Raw genomic sequence first — 22,268 nt, forward strand, 5'->3', positions numbered from 1 at the left:
TGCTGCTTTCAGCAATAAAAAATCCTTCAGATGACTTGGCTGCCTCATGGTATTTCTAATTGGGCATGCTGCCGGGGTGTTTGGTGGTGATGCTAAAGTAGTTGTAGTTGCTGTTGGTGAGGTTGTTGTTGATCTTTGTGAGGTTGTTGCAGATCCTGTTGAAGTTTCTTCTGAAGCTTGAGTGGTTGTTTCCATTGAGACTACAGGTCTTGCAACAGCACACAATTTTTTAGTACTGGGACAACAGTTTTGACAAATGAAACAGATTCATAGTTGTACTGATTGACATCTTGCTCTCTCCTTTTTTTCTGGATAGTTTCTCTGGTCTAGATCATTGTTATTCCTCAGATATCTACTTTCTTCTTCAGTTGTAGTTTGCACTGTTCTGATTATTTTCTTTTTATTTTCTGCGATTTTTCCCCAAAAGCCACTCATTAATTGTAGTTTGTACTGTTTTAGTCATTGTCTTTCTGATGCCTTTTGCTTTCTCCTTTCTTATTTCCTTGCCCCATGGTTTTCTGGGGCTTGATATTAACATTTGGGATTATTACTTTATTCTTGTTAACGAGAAAAGCCAGTCTTTCATATGTCTGTTTCTTTTCTTCTCTGTTCAAGTGGAAGCCTTGTACAGAAAATTTGTTTCTATTAATCTTTCCATTCCAAAGTTAGCAGTAATTCTTCTTTTTTGAATTTCTTAACTCATTGATTGTCTGTACCAAATGGCAATTTTTTGCTTCTATTTTTGAATGTAGATGTTGTACATCATGTTGTTTTGGGATAGGATGGATAATTATATTGGTTTTATGACTAAGTTTCAGTATGTTCTCTGCTGTTTCATACAAATGCTTTTTAATCTTTTGAAAGGGATTATCAGTCTCATTTGTATCTTCTATTACCACTAATTTATCATCTATTATGAAAGTTTTTGTTAGGTTGACCACACTTTTTTTGTGATTCCCTTTAATGGTGCTCTCCTATAGAAATGATCTACATTCTCTTCTCTGGCTGGACGCTATAATAAGTACCTTGTTTTTCTCATTTCTGACCATTTCACTTCAGCCAAATGTATTTTTAACAGACATGATATTGGACACTGTCAGCTCATTTGTTTTTATGGTCATATCACTTTCACTCTTTGTTTCTGCATTTTATTTATCAGATTTTTGAATGCTGTTGCATTCAGGGTTATTAACAAGGTTCAATATTTGTGTGTTTTTCATTTCCTTCATGTTTCTCTTAATCTCACTGATATAGTTTTCTAAAAATTTTATTCTTCCTAACTATTTGGCTTTTTGTTTGAGAAGAAAATTTCTGTTGTAGGGATTGAGATGTTATGTACGGTAATATCGAACCCAACATTAAGTATTCGCTCGTTTATAATGAACTAACTTTATCCTGATCATGTCACTACAAACACATCCGCTTGAATACAGAGTTCGGAACACACTGAGATCAACAGTTTTCAAAGAAGTTCGTTCTCAAAGATGAGGCGGTCGACTCTTGCAATCGATAACCGCCACAGAGCCCCCACTGGCAGTGTGGAGCACTGTAAGGGTGATGAGAGGCGTGTATGCATGCAGCCGGCTGATGGCACAGGTGCGCGTGACCAATCGTGTCATGGCAGGCACTAGTGTGAGGCGCGATCGGACCATTTCTCGATGTCTTGGTAGGCGTGACCAGCGGAGGGAAGGTGCGGAAGGCATCCACAGGTTGACCGTGCCATGCTGCTGATGGCACGGTGGAAGCAGAAGGCGGCGATGTGTCGGTGGGGAGAACATCGTCGTGCCGAGGCCGTGCGGTGCAGCGTGTTGTGATCCAATCAAAGGCACGGAATGCGTCGAAGATGCAATGCAATGTATTGCCAAAGTATTTGCCGGTGAGCGCCGCGGTAAGTGCAACATGTCCGATAACAGTTTGTTATTGGCCGTACACATAAAGGAGCAAGCATGCTGTGGCTTAACACTTTGCGTAAGAGATGCCGGATGAGCAACACATGTGGTAATGACAGAATTATAGAGGCGCTTGATGTTGCAGCAAGGGAGAAAACAGCAAGCTGCACATGACTGACCTTGGCGGCAGATGACTTCAGTGTAGACAGAAGCGTCAGAGTCCGTGGACAGTGAGTGCATTACAGCAGTAGATGGCAGGATGTTCCAAGTGGAGTTGACAGTTTCAGTGTTTTGATGTGCGAAACAGCCGTGATCGAAGGTTGGGGGGGCGTGGCTGTGAGCCCTGTGCATGAGGCATGGTGACGGCGAGAGGTGGTGGAAGGCGGACGTGGTTGGCGAAACCATGGTTGGAGCAGGAAGGCAATGAGATGTAATGTGAACGTGAAGAAGTCGAATTGGCAGATGAACTACTGGTCCGTGATGGAGAGGCAACACAGTTTGATGGAACTGGAGCTGCATGTATGCCGTCGGCGCTGCAGTCGAGTCGTAAGTCTGCAAGCTGCTCGCACGAAACTGTTGCACGTCGTGTGTTGGAGCGGAAAGATGCTCACTCGGCGAAGCAGAAATGGCAGATGTGTTGGTCGTACATTGCGGAGGTAGGGAAGAGGGTGGCAAAGCAAGCGGCACTGGAATGCGGCTGGTTATGCCGTAGTACAGAAATGAAGTGTCTGGAACTACCAAGGAAAGGTGGCAGCGGTGTAAATAAGTTGCTTGTATCACATCAGTAACGTAGAATTTCCACTTGAGGCGGCGTGATGATGAAAGTTGTGACATCTGGGACATAGATCCATGTAGTGTGATCATCAGGGTATTAGTTGTAGCTTGTAGTAACGGTGAAGGATCGGAAGCAGTCGGAGGCGGAACAATGACAGGAGCATCTCGTTGCATGTTGTGCTTGGTTGGTGTCGGCTGCAGCATGTGTAACTGATCTTGTACCAACAGGTTGTATGTCGCAATTTGCTCACGTAGCTGTTGCAGTTGTTCAGGCGAAAATATATGTCATGAAGCAGTCTGCTGTGTATCACTGAGTAAAATGGGGTCAAAATCAGAATCTGTTTCTATCAAAGGGTAACCTGCCGTACAAGACAAGGTTGGCGGTACAGTTTTGACGTAACAGTTCGAGTAGAAGAGATCATGTGTGCGATCACGAATGTGAAACTCAGTACTCGGCAGAGGTGGAGTGAGAACACGTTCACTGCTGTATGAAGCATTGATACGGCTGAAATCATCTTCTGGGGTGGGTGAACAAGTTGCGGGCGCGATTCAGTAGTGAACGGCCGAGCAGTAAGCGTGCATAGTGTCAGCGAGTTGTTAACAAAATGCAGATGTGGTAGGCATGGTGGGATTGTATGTTGCGCAGCTGTTTGTTTTGACTGGGTCGAGGTCAGTGAGCCAGCAGGCGGTGGCCGTGACATCGCTGTCGGTAGCGGTTGAGCAGAGTCGGTGTCGCTCGGGTGCTGTGTAGAGGGAGGCATGGCACGTCCAGTGTTGCACTGAGAAACAGCCAGCATTGTTGTTGGTGTAATTGGTGCATTGTCATTGATCGGTAGCATGTCCTTGAAGAAATTGTTCCAGTGAATTCGACCAGGCATGCGATTCAGCCATAGTTCGGAGTTTGTGCAGACTGGGATTTGCAACATAGTCCCCGTTTGTTGTAGGCCATTGTTTGGCATGATTGTCCGATATTGAAGCATTGCAAAAAGTTAATTCATTACACAAAAGCAAGTCAAAATAGTCCAAATTAATTAGCGAAGGAGCACTGCACTGTCCAGAAGTGAAATTACCGATGCCTTGAGTGGGTTTCGACGGACGACGTGTGCACCTCAGTCCCATTGTCGATATGTGCGAAGGTGATGAAAGTTACCAAAAAGCACAATTCACACAAGAGTCAGGAATTTACACACTATTTACACTTCCTGTACACTGCATCCAGATGCGGCGCTATGCGAAGTCGATGGATGTAGAAATCTGACAAAGGGTTGCTGCATTGTTTGTCCATGGCGATGTTCCAGTACACATTTCTGGCATCGTAAGTGGCGTTTTTGAGCGTTGGGGTCACCAGTGTGGGGATTGAGATGTTACATACGGTAATATCGAACCCAACATTAAGTATTTGCTCGTTCATAATGAACTAACTTTATTCTGATCATGTCGGTACAAACACATCCGCTTGAATACAGAGTTCGGAACACACTGAGATCAACAGTTTTCAAAGAAGTTCATTCTCAAAGATCAGGCGGTCGACTCTTGCAGTCGATAACCACCACACTGTCTTCTTTTCTCACTAACTAGCTCTCATAATTAACACCATGCTTCAAAATTAATACTTCTGTTGTTGCACTGTATACAGTTACCATGTCTGTTGCTCCACTTGTAACATGCTTGTTTCTTGACCTTTTTGTTACAGGACTCATAGTTTTTAGTTTCCATAGAAATATTGGAACACGTGAGGCAATACTGACCTTACGACTTATCTTAGAAGAAAGATTAAGGAAAGGCAAAACTACGTTTCTAGTATTTGTAGACTTAGAGAAAGCTTTTGACAATGTTGACTGGAACACTCTCTTTCAAATTCTATAGGTGGCAGGGGTAAAATACAGGGAGCGAAAGGCTATTTACAATTTGTACAGAAACCAGATGCAGTTATAAGAGTCGAGGGGCGTGAAAGGAAAGCAGTGTTTGGGAAGAGAATGAGACAGGGTTGTAGCCTCTCCCCAATGTTATTCAATCTGTATATTGAGCAAGCAGTAAAGGAAACAAAAGAAAAATTCGGAGTAGGTATTAAAATCCATGGAGAAGAAATAAAAACTTTGAGTTTCGCCGATGACATTGTAATTCTGTCAGAGACAGCAAAGGACTTGGAAGAGCATGTAACCTCCCCCTCACTTATCGACCTTAATGACAGTGAAAAATTAAACCGCGTGTACCTAATGGAAATTTGGGAAAAGCAATCATCACCAAGGTTAATTTGTCGGTAAAGAGGGAGGAAAGGGTTACATCTAAATGAAAGGAAAAATGCTAATGAAACTGGTGGGAATTAATTTTGAAAAGTGGTAAAGTTAATAAAGAAAGTAAATGTGCTGCCGTTACATTAACAATTAACTAGCGGTAATTAGGTATTTGAGATTTGGGGGAAATTACGGTCACCAGTCCTAAGGACAATTACTATAGTAACTGAAAAAGAAAGGTTATTACACATATAATTAGCACTAGAAGCAAGGCAACTGAAGGTTGACACATGTAGTGTGAAAACTGAAAGTTTGTCAGAAGTAATAAATTTCGCTACACTCTGACTTAATTTAGCAGAAGAATTAATAAAACCGGAAAATCGACAGTTAATTTAGTGACTGAAGTTAATAGTGAGCTTTCTTTCTGAAGCACATCGAAATTCAGTAAAATACGGTTAGTCTTGGACTACCTCAACAATCATTTCAAAAGCTACTTGAATCTACGCAATTTAGAAATAAGAGATTTAACTTTGAACTTGAATTAAATGATTCTGAACAATTAACAATAGTAAAATTTAGTACGTACCAAGCTGAGCTGCAGTCACAGGTCAGCTAAAATACGGTAACAAAACTCGCACTCTTAATTCGTGCTTGTGTCATCTGAATATTGTAGCCGGCTATGAATACTTTAACTGAACTTTGAAATTAAAGTAGTGAAGTGGAATGATGCTGGCGTTTGAATTTCAACGACACTCGGGTTCATTCCGGAAAAGGAAGGGACCCTGCTTGGTAATGCAATTGGGACAATGAGCAACAAACGTTCATGCTAAGTTGCTGTAATTTTGTGATGCAACAATTTTAAAAGTTTGAAAAGCTGAAGTCTGCCATACAGTTCTAAAACTTTACGTGCTTCCTGTCTTCCTTGTTGGTTGATTGAAGGTTTGAAGCCGTCGATCGAGGAGGTGGCGACAGTCACTCATTGTCGGCCGTCGCTGTTGCAGAAGCTGGATGTTGGCGCGCCTTCTTCTCGACACGGTCACCAGACGAAACGGGCTCTTGATGTGCGCCAGCTAATGCTTCCCGTCCGCGACACCATGTCAGAAACTATCATCACAAGTCGAGCGCAATTAAATGCTGCCAAACCCCGAAAGCGCAGCAACTCACGGGAGCTTCACACAATGCACCTGCTCCACTCGCTACTCCAACCAGACTCCTTCTCTGCCCGCGCTCCACGCGACAGAGTTAACACTACCAAAGATCCTAAACACCCTGGTTCTCCACACGACCTATCGACGTATTCGTTCGATAGCATAGTTTTCCCTTGGCAAGACCCAGCGTAAAAATACAAATAATATTTACAAAACAACCAATTATACATCGCCATAAATGCATAAATATATATATACGAATAGTAAAACAATTACAATATATAAAGAGACAGAAATGTCATATCTTGACAAAACAAGGAAAAAAAATTATAGTACAATAGATGGAAACAGAAGGATATGCATTTCCGGAGTTACACGTGCCCCACATTGTCTGAGGATGTTTGTGTAACGTAAACAGACTCAGAAAATGTCCTAAAAAAGAAACAGCAGAAATGCATATGCTCAAAACATCAACAAAATTTAGCATTCGTCTAATTAACCATAAATCAATTTTTAGACCACAATAATTGAGTGGAGACACTCCTAACCTTATTGCACTCTGTCAACTTGCACAAAATAAAACAGGTTGACACCATATTAAAATTCATAGAAAACATAGAAAATGGTTTAGCTATTCCAAAATCATTAAAATTCTTTAACACTATAAAGAAATGGAATACTATTTACAAAATTAACCAGAGTGCATGGTCATAAAAACAGGTAGATGAAAATACGCAAATTAATTATTAATTACATAGAATACACATTTTACATAACCTTTTCATAATTAATACTCTCGGCATGAGAGTCCACTTAACGCTAAACAAGAAAATAATATACAGAAGATCGAAAAAAACCATAAATATTGACAGTAAAATTCTTTCAGCTGTCCAGGAAGAAAAACAATTCTGCCTTCCGTACCCGCAAGTACAAAGAATGCCAACAGCGGCACAAGAGCCGACAGCGGCACAAGAGCCGACAGCAGCTTCGCCTCGCAAGTATTGTTGCGCCCGCCTGTGCGGCACGCTTGATCTCACTCACCTGTGTAACGGCATTTCCAGAACGTCCATTTCACTGAATTCATCAGGAAAAACTCACTCCCGAGTAATCTCAAGGAGTCCCTTAATACTATCACAGTGGATAACTCAACACTGTCCATCATCACACGCATGTACTAGCCTGAAACTTAAAACAGCGTCTAAGTACATCGGCAATGACTAATAACTCACATATCTATGAAATCTTACAGCTATTTACAAAATCATATTTACATTCCTTAATCTACTGTGACTCAGCTGAAAACTTAAACTAGCAGCTTGGATTTTTCAGTTGATTAGATCATGATTAAATTGATTAAAATTAAATTGATTAATCAAAATTAATTACTTATTAATTACAACTTCTTTAATGACCTTGGTCAGTCAAAAGCATGGCAATCTAGCAAATCGTTAAATCTTACACTCTATTTTACATACTGTACAAATTACCCATTGTGTGGTATTAATCGATCCTAGGTTGGTACAATTTCAAGTCTACAATGTTCTGTATACCTAATAGTTTTCCAGAGCTTGGATACTCTAAGCAATAAGCATTTGTGTGAGGTATACCAATGACTTTATATGGTCCATTATAAACAAACTTAAATTTAGAGATTGCATGATCTATCTCGCTCAATTTCTCATGAGCTTTTACAAGTACTAAGTCTCCGATTGCAAACTTAGCAAAACGCGCTTTAGTGTCATGACGACATATGCGACCATCGGTTCTGAGCTTCGTTATTTCTGGCAAACGATCTCTTTTCACACCAATACTCGGTTTGTCTGGAAACACACTCTTATTCCTCATTATTACTTCATACAGGTCTCGTCTTTGTTCGTGTGTTACGTTTGACACACCGTCTACAATACTTTCCAAATCACTTTCTACAATATTGTCAATGCCGAGATTCCTCACATTACAGTAGTTCAAATTCATACCTACGTCAATAGCATCCGGCCAGTTAACAATGTGTATAGGCTGGTATTGCCTATGCACACAGTCTCCTGCCTCGTCAAAACTAACTACTATTGTTTTATCTTGTGACATACATGTCAAAGTTTTGCTTTCACAATTAATCACTGCACGGTACTTTAATAGCCAATCTAACCCGATAATTACTTCCATAGTTAAGTCTGGCACGACGACAAACTCTTGTTCAAATCATGCCCCACATATCTCGAAGTTGACAAAAATCTGTTTTGTGACCGGTTTACTGGCCTTCTCAGTAGCACCGATAATTTTCACTCCTGTTACTGGCATAACTACGATGCCAGGTCTGTCTTTCAGTAACTCAAATATTTTCCCAGATACAGCACTCAATTCTGCACCGGTGTCAATCAACACGTTTAGTTGTAGGTCGTGCATATTAACTGACACTACTATCTGTCTACACTTGTCCTCGACTGTTTCTTTATTTTCCCACAGTAAATCCTCGTCTATATCCAGGTCATTCCAGAAAAAACCATCCGGCTTTGATCCTAAATCCGGCTTATCTGGCGGCTTTTTCAGCCTCTGTTCACATACAGTTTTAATTTCAACACGTTTGTCCTGAGGCTTAGTCTGTAGCTTCGCCTTCAATACCGAAACCTTTTCCTGTAACTCGTCAACTAGTGAGTGTTGCTTTGCTATCAATTCACTAATTGTCACCTTCGTTGATTCCACTTTGGTCAGATTGATCTCATCTGCCGATCTACCTGGAGGAATGTGCCCAGTAGTATCTGCAATTACTTTCTCTGGATCTGCACAACCCACACTGCTACCGTCTGACCGTATAACGTCAGCTCTAACCTCATACACGCTGTAATCTGCGTGCTTTTCTACCAATCGTGTCCGGCTATCACTAAAATTTTCGTAATCTTTCTCCTTAATACTTTCGCAATGTTTAAACTCGAGTTTTGCGTCGGATGGGTCGGCCACTTCTACCACTATAACTTTCGGTAAAGTCTGCCGGTCAGGGCCAGAACTTTCCGTTACTACTTCAACATCCAACTCTTGCGGGACGAAACACGACGAATCTTGCTCGTGCTCCCCATTAACATGAACTATTTCTGTTAAAGTCTGCCGGTTAGCGCCAGAACTTTCTATCACTTCACAAACACTATCTTCCTGCGGGACGAGACGCAGCAAATCCTGCACATGCTCCCCATAAACACTTCTCCCATACAGCCCCTATAATCTCTTAGTTCGTCGTGTAAGCGACCAAACTGTCTTAAACAGACGTCATCCCTCTCTGCATCCCCTCGCTCGATGACGGACGTTTTATCCGACATCTGATCTTCTCTCAACACTTGCGAATCATTCTTAAACTCAATCTCCAGTTCCGCTGTGGGTATTACAGCTGCCACTTTATAATCGATTTCCGAAACACTACTTAAATTGTTCTCACCGACAGTGAATGTATTTTCTACTGCCGTGTATACAGCTGATCTACTACTTGTGGGCGCACTCCTTTCTCCTAACACTGGCACACTCTCCCGCCGTTGATTATTCCACACGGAATTTTCATAACGACGACACCTGGGTTTTCTCCTGTTATTGGGCCGCCAAAATTTCTCCACGTCCGGTCGGCCCCTCACCGGCGCGGCTAATGGTTTCCCTGTCTCGTCCCAGCAGATACGCTCCCCAGATGCTGCTGAGGCGACTGATCACACCCTCTGGCGTTATTACTATTCTGTGAAGCCCGTATCACGTTAGTATGATACTGGTTTCCATGATTCCTGTTATTATTTGCATTGTACCGATTGTTATTACGGTCCGAATCATTATTGTTATTGCTGCCATGGTTGCGGTATGCATTATTCCCATGGTTATCGTTGTTGTGGTTGCTGTGGTACCCGTTGTTGTTACCACGGCCTCTACCACTGTCGCGATTATTGCGCCAATTGTCCTCGTCCTCCACTCTTTCCAGGAAATCATTTATTGTCCTGTAATTGCTACCTACGTAGCGTTTTGTATCATCTGGAAGCTTTTTGTAGAGTTCCCAGACTATTACGGATTCCGTGCGGCGATCACGCAAATATTCCAACTTGCGGATCCAGCCCTCACAAAACTCCTTCATCGAACCGCGCCAATTCGCATCGAAAGGCCTCGATACGCCAAATTCGCGCCAGACACTTTGTTGTTTTTGCTCTGACCAGTATTCAGACAGAAACAAATTTTTAAACTCGTCAAAAGTCAGGTTCGTAATGTTGAGGTTTAAGCCCCAACGCTTGGCATCACCAGCCAACACATCAATAACCGCATTAATTTTTCTCTCATTAGTCCATGATCTGGGTAAAACTCTTTCACAATTTTTAATGAAATCCGTCGCGTGTATACCGCCTTATTTCAAGGGGTCGAACCACTCCTCTTTCGTCAACAATTCCGAACTATGTGCACAGATTGGCACATAGCTCTGTTTTTCGTCAAGTTTCTTTTCTAATTCTGACACTCTCGTAATTACTTGGCAAGTGGTTGTCGCAAGCGTTTCCACTTCCCTCTTTTTCTCTTCGCAGGTATTAGCCTGCTTCATCACTTTGGTATCTACTTCGGATACTAAAGCCTTTAAAGTTTCCACCTTCTTTTTTCACTAATTGAATTTGTTCCGTCACCTTATTCTCGATGATCGGAGCAACTGATTCTCCTACACTTTTCTCGATTCTGCTAATTTCGGAATAAAAACGAGTATTTATGCTCGCAATTTCCGCCTGAACGCCTATCATTTCCTGTTTAAGATTACCGATTTTGGTATTAATCACAACAATATCTTCTTTGATTTTATCAACTTTTGTGTTAACAACTCCAACATTGTTGTTAACAACGTTAATAGCTTTGTTCTGATTGTCTAGCATCTGTTCAATTTTTTCAGGCTGAGCTTCTTGCTTGGCAGCCTGAGCTTCTTGCTTGACAGCCTGAGCTTCTTGCTTGGCCGATTGACTCTTGATTTCGTTAATCAAAACATTCAATAAATCAGTTAAATTCCCGGAAACTACCAGTTTTACTTCCGTAGCGGCTTCCTCTTTAATTGTCCCCCCGTATTCGTCATCAAGGGATTGAGATTTGATTTTCACTTCCGATTCCGAAACATTTTCTAAAGTTTGGAATTCCATTTCTGCTCTTTGTTGCGTTTCGGCGGTTGCGTCTTTCATGCTAGCCGCCTGCCCCTGAACAATGGGTTCCGCGGTGCGCGTTTCCCACTGTTCGACCGATTGTTCCGTATCCAAGTCTACCAAATTTTGGTAATTGTTGCTTTCACTCATTTTAATAATTTTCAATATAAATAACAAATCTCAAATATAATTAGGATTACAACCACTACTTATTCTCGCTGACGTATCGACCATTTCGTAACCAGTACTTTGTTACGAGATTTGCACAATGCAAAATTCGTGTCCAGAACAACCTCAAATCTGAATATTGTCATGTCACCAGGTCGCCACATGTAACCTCCCCCTCACTTATCGACCTTAATGACAGTGAAAAATGAAACCGCGTGTACCTAATGGGAATTTGGGAAAAGCAATCGTCACCGAAGTTAATTTGTCGGTAAAGAGGGAGGAAAGGGTTACATCTAAATGAAAGGAAAAATGCTAATGAAACTGGTGGGAATTAATTTTGAAAAGGGGTAAAGTTAATAAAGAAAGTAAATGTGTGGCCATTACGTTAACAATTAACTAGCGGTAATTAGGTATTTGAGATTTGGGGGAAATTACGGTCGCCAGTCCTAAGGACAATTACTATAGTAACTGAAAAAGAAAGGTTATTACACATATAATTAGCACTAGAAGCGTGGCAACTGAAGGTTGACACGTGTAGTGTGAAAACTGAAAGTTTGTCAGATGTAATAAATTTCGCTACACTCTGACTTAATTTAGCAAAAGAATTAATAAAACCGGAAAATCGACAGTTAATTTAGTGACTGAAGTTAATAGTGAGCTTTCTTTCTGAAGCACATCGAAATTCAGTAAAATACGGTTAGTCTTGGACTACCTCAACAATCATTTCAAAAGCTACTTGAATCTACGCAATTTAGAAATAAGAGATTTAACTTTGAACTTGAATTAAATGATTCTGAACAATTAACAATAGTAAAATTTAGTACGTACCAAGCTGAGCTGCAGTCACAGGTCAGCTAAAATATGGTAACAAAACTCGCACTCTTAATTCGTGCTTGTGTCATCTGAATATTGTAGCCAGCTATGAATACTTTAACTGAACTTTGAAATTAAAGTAGTGAAGTGGAATGATGCTGGTGTTTGAATTTCAACGACACTCGGGTTCATTCCAGAAAAGGAAGGGACCCTGCTTGGTAATGCAATTTGGACAATGAGCAACAAACGTTCATGCTAAGTTGCTGTAATTTTGTGATGCAACAATTTTAAAAGTTTGAAAAGCTGAAGTCTGCCATACAGTTCTAAAACTTTACGTGCTTCCTGTCTTCCTTGTTGGTTGATTGAAGGTTTGAAGCCGTCGATCGAGGAGGTGGCGACAGTCACTCATTGTCGGCTGTCGCTGTTGCAGAAGCTGGATGTTGGCGCGCCTTCTTCTCGACACGGTCACCAGACTAAACGGGCTCTTGATGTGCGCCAGCTAATGCTTCCCGTCTGTGACACCATGTCAGAAACTATCATCGCAAGTCGAGCACAATTACTTTATACATCGCCATTAATGCATAAATATATATATACAAATAGTAAAACAATTACAATATATAAAGAGACAGAAATGTCATATCTTGAGGTAACAGAACAAGGAAAAAAAAATTATAGTACAATAGATGGAAACAGGAGGATATGCATTTCCGGCGTTACAAGCAGTTGAACAGAATGGACAGTGTCTTGAAAGGAGGATATAAGATGAACATCAACAAAAGCAAAACGAGGATAATGGAATGTAGTTGAATTAAGTCGGGTGATGCTGAGGGAATTAGATTAGGAAATGAGACACTTAAAGTAGTAAAGGAGTTTTGCTATTTGGGGAGCAAAATAACTGATGATGGTCGAAGTACAGAAGATATAAAATGTAGACTGACAATGGCAAGGAAAGCGTTTCTGAAGAAGAGAAATTTGTTAAATCGAGTATAGATTTAAGTGTCAGGAAGTCGTTTCTGAAAGTGTTTGTATGGAGTGTAGCCATATATGGAAGTGAAACATGGACGATAAATAGTTTGGACAGGAAGAGAATAGAAGCTTTTGAAATGTGGTGCTACAGAAGAATGCTGAAGATTAGATGGGTAGATCACATAACTAATGAGGAAGTACTGAATAGAATTGGGGAGAAGAGGAGCCTGTGGCACAACTTGACGAGAAGAAGAGACCAATTGGTAGGACATGTTCTGAGGCATCAAGGGATCACAAATTTAGCATTGGAGGGCAGCGTGGAGGGTAAAAATTGTAGAGGGAGACCAAGAGATGAATACACTAAGCAGATTCAGAAGGATGTAGGTTGCAGTAGGTACTGGGAGATGAAGAAACTTGCACAAGATAGGGTAGCATGGAGAGCTGCATCAAACCAGTCTCAGGACTGAAGACCACAACAACAACCACAACAGTTTTTAGTTTTTCTTTTCATGTTTACTGCACTTGCAGAAGACTTGTACACTTATATTGGGGCACTTTTTGCACAGAACACCATTAAATATATTTTTTTCCAAGCACAAGTTACAGAATGTGTAGTACTAGATTATTAGTACGTCATTCAACTAATTAGAGATGTTTCTGCACATAAACTGGAAACAGTGAAATTCCTAAACAGGTCAGCTGATGATTACCATTATGAAATTATGCTTCGTTATCCTTTATGTCCCATCATGCAGCCATCATTGATTCAAACTAGTTGGATATAGATCTGATCTCAGGTCAGTGTCCACATTAGGTTCTATGAGTAATAAGATTTTAAAAAATTACGGCTTGATCTCTATGTTTGTCTTGTATTAGCATAAAGCATCCTTCAACTACAAACACCAAGCTAATGATATAATATAGCTCAGCATTTATTCACAGATTTTCGACTGACTAGTTGAATCAACCTTTGTCCTGTATTTGTACATTTAAAAAGATAATATCTGCAATTAATCTTGTGATGGATATTTAACACACTGGCAACATTAATATGAAATGGTGAAAAATTGTACAGAGTTTCCTGGAGGGGGATCTGGATTAAGAGAATCATAGTCTGCAGTGCATGGGGTATATTGGTGGTAATTATTTACCTAATGCAACTTGTGATATGCATGCACAAAGGAGAAATGTGAACAGCACACAAGTGTTCTAAATAAATATGAAACATAAAAAAGCTTAATACTGGTTCACTGAAATACTGAAAATAGATGGTATTAAGAAGAAATCTCATAAGCCTGGTTGCTATGCACAACTACAAGAATACAAAAATGGCACTTACACATATGAACTAAGATATAAATTATTGTAATACATTCTTCACCTCCGCAATCAACAAGGAAAGAAACAATCAAGTTTGGAAATTGGTTGAAAATAATAAATAATTAATTAAAATATGGATTAGTTTAATTTTACAGTGTGGAAATACGTGGTAGTAATGTTATGGACCTTAATAGTTTCTCAGAATGAAGCTAACAGTACAGGAGAGGAACTGATGGGCAAGAGCACTGATATCTCAGGTTGGCTAGATACATGCCTGAAACAGTCCTTCAATACACCCGTTGAGTGACATTTGATCAAGTACAAATATCTCTCCTTCTGCTTTCAACAAAGTCATATCAGTCTGGCTGTTCCCACTATGGACTATTAACGTCGATATGAAGCATTCTCACATATTAATGACTTTGTGGATGACTCACTTACAATCTGAGACATTCAGTAGCCAATGAATATCTCTGAAGTAGTGTCATATTGGAAAAATAATGGTAATATTTACTCACAGTTTAACCTGCTATCAAGCAGGTGCAAAGAAGTGCATTAAGCTTTTAAGGTGTGCAGTAAGCTCTAAACCTACCAGAATATACAATTCTGCACCTCGTAAAATGTAAAAATGCTTTAGGCTTTGTCTGCATAACTGATTCTCTTTCTTTAACCTCAACACAAAAGAAATGGAAAGTCTTCTTCTATTATTAAGGAGCTATTTGTCATGGCCTATTAGTAGATAACTGTTTTCTCAACTTCAACTGTGTTCTCATTGTGGCAAGTTTCTGTATTCTTACAGTGTGGCAAGTTTTGTGAAAATGTATGAGCTCAGTGACAGTGGATGAGCAAATTATTAAAAATGTGTTCTTGCACTTCACCAGAAAATGTCTTTTATAAGATATTACAAAAAAGAAATGGGATGGAATGATGTAGTAATTTGTGCATTTACCAAATATGTTCAAGTGATAGCATTCCCCTTTAAAATAGTACCCATTTGAGTCCACACATCTACATTCATTTGTTCCAACACTCAAATTATTTCTGCATATTACTTTCTGTGCAAGGAGTCTCCCATTTCTACCTTCCAGAAGAACAGAACACTTCAGTAGTATGCTGCCCATCCACTGCTGCTGAGTTTATTGATTCTGATGAGACTTGTTACAGTGTAAAGAAACAGTTCACTTGTTACAGTGTAAAGACACAGTTCAAGGTGAGAAAACAGTCATATATCTCTACAGTTCATTGTGGTCACTAAGGAAGGTTAAAGAGTCCACTTACACTCAAAAGGAAAATACATAATTTATTGGGAAAATTGAGAATCCTGAACACAGGTTTCCTATGTGGGGTCAGTTAACATACTTCAGCCAGAAGAATGAACAATGAAGGTGAGCTTTGCACAGAGGAGACTATACATACATCCCATTCTTTATTTGTGAATATAAAATGAACAACCATAACATGTTGTGCCCTCTGTCAAAACACACCTTACTGTAGTTGGCATAGAAAAACAAATGAGTTATCAACCCAAAGGTTAATTGCAACACCACACAGCCATATGAGGTACGGTTCTATTAGAGGCAGTAAATCCTTGTAATTCTCCAATGTGAGAAACAATTGACCTAGCCAGTCATAGCCATACTTGCAATTTTTAAACATGAAATCAGATTCATGTCATAACATACCTAAAGCATATTTATAGATGATATTTAAAATAGGCAGAAGTTGGTCTTTAAGACTAGTACATTCAGATAAACTAAGGGTAGGTAAGGGGGATATGACCACAGTTTCCAGTCACAGGGAATGAATCTGTAAGAGAAGAAGAAAAGCTAATCGTAACAATGCAGAATCTAACAGACCATAGGAAACTGTGAGAAGAGGTGAATGACATCCAGAATGCAAATAATGGACCATTTCAAATTAAGTGATGACATGCTTTGTTTTCTGTGCACAAAACATCATTAACACAAAATGACAGCGGCCCACAGTCACCTCAAATAGCATCATGAAGCTAGTACTATTTCTTTAGTCTGATGTCGAAGTAGTTGTAAATCCTTAGTCATGTTATCAGTTAAATATTTATCCACAGAGAAATGGAAAGAACTTAAGTTTCAACATAATTATAAATGATATATGTAACTATATATTTAAAAGTTGGCTCAAATAGTACATGGAAATCGTTTTTCAGTTGTCTACTGTAAAATATATAATAAAAAGAGCCAAAAACATTCAATTTAGTTCAGCTGCTGCCCAGTTCTCCCATAAATTCAGGATTCATAGTATATTTTGCACATCATTGTATTCAGCAATTACTAGAACTTCTGTAAAGTAATACCATGACTTTTAACATCTTACTAATATATACATCTCAGTCTTATTGAATTATATGTATATTTATTGTAATTTTTCAAACCACTTACTCATTTGTTTTAGATAGACAAAGTTTCCCATAGGTCCTGTGATTTACGTTTACAGGTGACTGGGTGAACTAGGAGCTGCAATGTCAGACAAATCATCTTCTGCTATACTGAAAAAGCCAGCTCCAACTTTTTTCCCATTTTACTCAAGGCAATATTCTGGCAACAACAATTCACCCTGGTTTACAGGGTCTCTTTATAATGTGAGTACCTTCCTTTAGTTTATGACAGGCAGATGTTGAAGATGAACTGCATGCACCATTAATGTACTACTCAAATTGAATATCATGTTATTCAATACGTCTTTTTCACAGCATATTTTCATCAAATAATACAAAAACATAAAATTCCAGGATGAAAACAACAAGTAAAAATGAGGAAGTGTAACCATGCAAATACAGTTGATTGGTTGGTGACACATAGACACATTTAACAGCTCAGAAAATGCACCAGAGTTTGAAGAAGCTATCATCTTAAATGATGTTTTCAAATTCATGAACTGGGGAAAAGGAGAAGGAATATGTTTTAATGAAACTGTGGGTAAGGCTTGCACTCCACATAAAGTAATGTACACAGAATTAAAGCTTACAGAATTACTTTTTATTTCTAGCAATAGACATCCACATCCACAAATAAACACAGATAACATAACACTGAGAGTAACTTCAAAGATACTGCTTGTACCAGAAATAACACACACAACAGTCAGTTGCTGGATTGATTTGCAAGATCTCAGTGGTATGGTTTCCTCATTTCAATTCCAGTGTACAGTGGCTGGAGTGGCGATTTAATGAGATTTGTTCGGAGCATGGTGTGAGTGTGTGATGTCAAAAGATTTGTAGACAAAAACATGGTGTTCACCATGGCATGAAGCAGGTGGGCGACATGTTTTGCCTAAGTGATCTTGGACGTGTTACACCGACTGTGGCAGTTGTGTTGCAGATGGCTGTGGTGCTGATGTAAAAATAGACTGCTAGAGCATGTATCAGCTCCACATACACCATTTCTGCATGATTTGATGTCAGGCTTGTAGATTGTACGAAGACCTAAAAGGACCAAGGGAGGGGCCTCTGTCCACTTCTTGCAATTGAAAATGAGATCAGCGTTTAGAATCTGATGCCATGCCATCTTTCTACCATTCCACTGCTGGCAAGGTTGGACTTGTTGTATGATGATGCTGGATGCTGTATAAGTTGGACAATTCTTAGAACAAACTAGATTTGAATTGTTTGCCCTGTTCTGTTGTAACGTGTAGAGGGCAAGTGAATTGTGCTATGTAGGTGGTAGTGATGGTCTTTGCTGTTATCTTGGCATAAGTGTCCACAAAGGGTGTAGTTTTTGCCCATCAAACACATCTGTCCACTGTTTGTAAAAGGTGCCTGTAGCCATCCACAGGTGCAAGAGGGCCTACAAGACTGATGTGGGTGTGGTCAAATCTTGCTAGAGAGCTCGGGGAATGAGGACCACTGTGCTAGTTAGGCTCATATGAAAACTGTGAAAAGCTTCTTTCATTTCTGTGGGACAGTTGAGGGGGCATCAGCCTGTGATGTCATGTCCTGTGAGCTCACCTGTAAGTGGCATTTGTATAATCGCCATTGCTCAAAAGTTGCAGCAATAAAAGTTGACCATTCCCAGGAAACTTTGCGAGTGCTGGTAGTCAGTCGGTTTTGGAAAGGCATGTAGAGCTGCTATCTCCTCTGGTAACAGATGAATGGCATCTGCCAAAACTGTGTATCCCAGGAACATCAATTCTGTTTTACCAATGACACAGTTCTCTTAATGCAATACTATGCTATAGTTGTGCAGCCAATGATGCAATTCCCACACATTGTTCTTGTTGCTGGGCATTTGGTGAGCACACTAGTCTTTCATAATGGTATACAAAGGAAAACAGAAACTCCTTTAAGACTTCATCCATGCCTGAGTATCATTTTTGATCCATAAATAAAAATTCAGATAGGCAAAAGGGTGTAATTACCATTTTTTTGGGATTCTGGAAGGGGCCACAACCTGTGACGCTAAAAACTGTTACCAGTGGCTAATGCACATGTAAAATCTTGAATTTTTGGTATTGGGCATCTGCCTGGAACTGTCCTGGCACGTAGCCATGGTGATCTTCATAGTTGCACCACAAACCATCTTTCTTGTGAACAACGTGCAAAGGCAGACACCATGGGCTTTCAGGACAATAGCCGATCCCAACTTGGAGCATTTCTTCAGATATAGCCTTGGTTTCTCTGAGGCAATTCTGGGGGCATGCTGTAAAATGGGTTGGCCAAGGGCATGATACACAAGGACATGTTTGATGGCATTACACTTTTCTGGTGTCTGCAAATCAGTCAGAGATTTCCTCTGTTGTTTATTGTAGTTGGCATTTTCTATTCTCTGTGTCATGCTGTAGGCAGAGTGCCCCCATCTGCTGTCTCATGTATTCTGTAGTCATGTTTTCCTCAAATCTGCCATTAATGCACAATAAGCAAGGAGGATGGTACCTAATATAGGTTCAATGACAATGAACATCTGCATGAAGATGATGGTGAAGCCTAAGTGGCCATAGGTGGCTATCACCAAGTTTTTCACTGCTTTCAGGTGTGAATTTTTATCAACTAGCTTACCGTCAGGTGGGCACCAGGCTGGGAGCATGCTGACATCTCAGCTGCTGTCAACCAGGAAGGTCATGCCCATATGCCTGTCTGATACGTACAAGTGCAATGGGGTGTGCTGGCAGCTGTAGCATTTGTGGAGTTTGTGTACACATCGTACCACTCCTGTACACGTACCAACTGTTGTGGTGCAGTTTGTCTACAGTTTCATGCCGATGTTCCACCTGTTGTTTATATAGCATCCATGGCGGGTGTCACTTTTTGTACAACATGCAATCTGTTGTGCCTCATCAAGACCTCAGTCACAATTTGAATGGATGCAAGTTTATGTGCATTTCAGAGCCTGCTGCCTGTGGTACCAACAAACATTAACAAAGTTGACTCCAGATCGCTGGAAGTACATCATTGTAGTGCATGAGGATCACAGCTGTTTACTTTCTCCTTCCTGCTGCTGTTGCAGCACTTGAACCAAAATGGCCAGTATCTCAACTGTGGCACATGAACTATGGAACTCTTTAAAAATGCTCTGGAGCTCTTTAAAAATACTCTGTCAGAGGAGTGGCATGAAAGTGCAGCAGTCAACTGTTGTCTCTTTAGGCAACTTTGCATCTACTGCTTGGAGTCAGTTTGCATGTCATCTGCTGATGGCATCAAAGCAACAGTTGCTGGCAACTCTAATTTGCATATATTTTGATGAACAGTTTTACCAACTTGTCTGTTAGCTGATCATGCACTACCAATGCTACTTGTGATGGTAAGCGGTGTTGCCAAATATGCAACAACAAATTATCCAAAACTGTAATAGTGTCTATCATACCTTGGGGAAAAAAGGCTCAGAATTCTAGACCTGATGGGCCAATTGGGACTTACTGCCAGCCACATCATCCTATGCCAATGGAGACATTGGATGTGGTACACAGGGATGTGGGGTCATAAAACTACTCTCCTGGCTGTTGTCAGATTTCATGACTTTGTAGCTGCTAATTCCCACTCAAGTAGCTCCTCAATTGGCATCAAGTACCTGATTGCACCCCATTACAGTCCTCGCACCAAGAAAAAATGCCTGGTAGTATCAGGAATTGAACCTGGGTCCTCTGCATAGCACCCAGCAGCAGCTAACCACTGACCTACAGAGATCTCTGCCCAAACTCTTTGCCTTTACAAATGTCTGCTTGTGTCTGTGTATGTGCAGATGGATATGTGTGTGTGTTTCGCGAGTGTATACCTGTCATTTTTTCCCCCTAAGGTAAGTCTTTCCGCTCCCGGGATTGGAATGACTCATTACCCTCTCCCTTAAAACCCACATCCTTTCATCTTTCCCTCTCCTTTCCTCTTTCCTGATGAAACAACCGTTTATTGTGAAAGCTTGGTTTTGTGTGTATGTTTGTGCCACTTTGTGCCACTTTCCTTGATGTTGACCTCCACCTGTCCAATGGCCAGCTTCACACGTCCGTCCACATTAAACCCACCAACAAGCAACAGTACCTCCATTATGACAGCTGCCACCCATTTCACATCAAACGGTCCCTTCCCTACAGCCTAGGTCTTCGTGGCAAACGAATGTTCTCCAGTCCGGAATCCCTGAACCATTACACCAACAACCTGACAACAGCTTTCGCATCCCGCAACTACCCTCCCGACCTGGTACAGAAGCAAATAACCAGAGCCACTTCCTCATCCTCTCAAACCCAGAACCTCCCACAGAAGAACCACAAAAGTGCCCCACTTGTGACAGGATACTTTCTGGGACTGGATCAGACTCTGAATGTGGCTCTCCAGCAGGGATACGACTTCCTCAAATCCTGCCCTGAAATGAGATCCATCCTTCATGAAATCCTCCCCACTCCACCAAGAGTGTCTTTCCGCCGTCCACCTAACCTTCGTAACCTCTTAGTTAATTCCTATGAAATCCCCAAACCACCTTGCCTACCCTCTGGCTCCTACCCTTGTAACCGCCCCCGGTGTAAAACCTGTCCCATGCACCCTCCCACCACCACCTACTCCAGTCCTGTAACCCGGAGGGTGTACACGATCAAAGGCAGAGCCACGTGTGAAAGCACCCACGTGATCTACCAACTGACCTGCCTACACTGTGACGCTTTCTATGTGGGAATGGCCAGCAACAAATTGTCCATTCGCATGAATGGACACAGGCAGACAGTGTTTGTTGGTAATGAGGATCACCCTGTGGCTAAACATGCCTTGGTGCACGGCCAGCACATCTTGGCACAGTGTTACACCGTCCGGGTTATCTGGATACTTCCCACTAACACCAACGTATCTGAACTCCGGAGATGGGAACTTGCTCTTCAATATAGCCTCTCTTCCCGTTATCCTCCTGGCCTCAATCTCCGCTAATTTCAAGTTGCCGCCACTCATACCTCACCTGTCATTCAACAATATCTTTGCCTCTGCACTTCTGCCTCGACTGACATCTCTGCCCAAACTCTTTGCCTCTGTATATGTCTGCTTGTGTCTGTATATGTGTGGATGGATATGTGTGTGTGTGTGTGTGTGTGTGTGTGTGTGTGTGTGTGTGAGTGTATACCCGTCCTTTTTTCCCCCTAAGGTAAGTCTTTCCGCTCCCGGGACTGGAATGACTCCTTACCCTCTGCCTTAAAACCCAAATCCTTTCGTCTTTCCCTCTCCTTCCCTCTTTCCTGATGAGGCAACCGTTGGTTGCGAAAGCTAGAATTTTGTATGTATATTTGTGTTTGTTTGTGTGTCTATCGACGTGCCAGCGCTTTCGTTTGGTTAGTCACATAATCTTTGTTTATATATATATAGTTATAATAGAAGGAAACATTCCA

General features: G+C 40.9%; 1 protein-coding gene across 5 annotated transcripts in view; it reads left to right on the forward strand.

The window, feature by feature from the left end:
• The window catches only part of LOC126090121 (calcium release-activated calcium channel protein 1-like), a 556,688-nt gene that overhangs the window by 462,052 nt on the left and 72,368 nt on the right, over positions 1 to 22,268 (forward strand). The window contains exon 2 of one of the 5 annotated variants that reach the window (XM_049906964.1): positions 16,914 to 17,058. The exons of the other annotated variants lie outside the window; for them this stretch is intronic. Coding sequence (XP_049762921.1) covers positions 16,939 to 17,058 — 120 coding nt within the window. The 5' untranslated portion in view covers positions 16,914 to 16,938. The remainder of the gene's footprint in view (positions 1 to 16,913; positions 17,059 to 22,268) is intronic. 5 annotated transcript variants of the gene reach the window in all.

The sequence above is a fragment of the Schistocerca cancellata genome, chromosome 1 (genome assembly GCF_023864275.1).
Source record: "Schistocerca cancellata isolate TAMUIC-IGC-003103 chromosome 1, iqSchCanc2.1, whole genome shotgun sequence".
Lineage (NCBI taxonomy): Eukaryota > Metazoa > Arthropoda > Insecta > Orthoptera > Acrididae > Schistocerca > Schistocerca cancellata.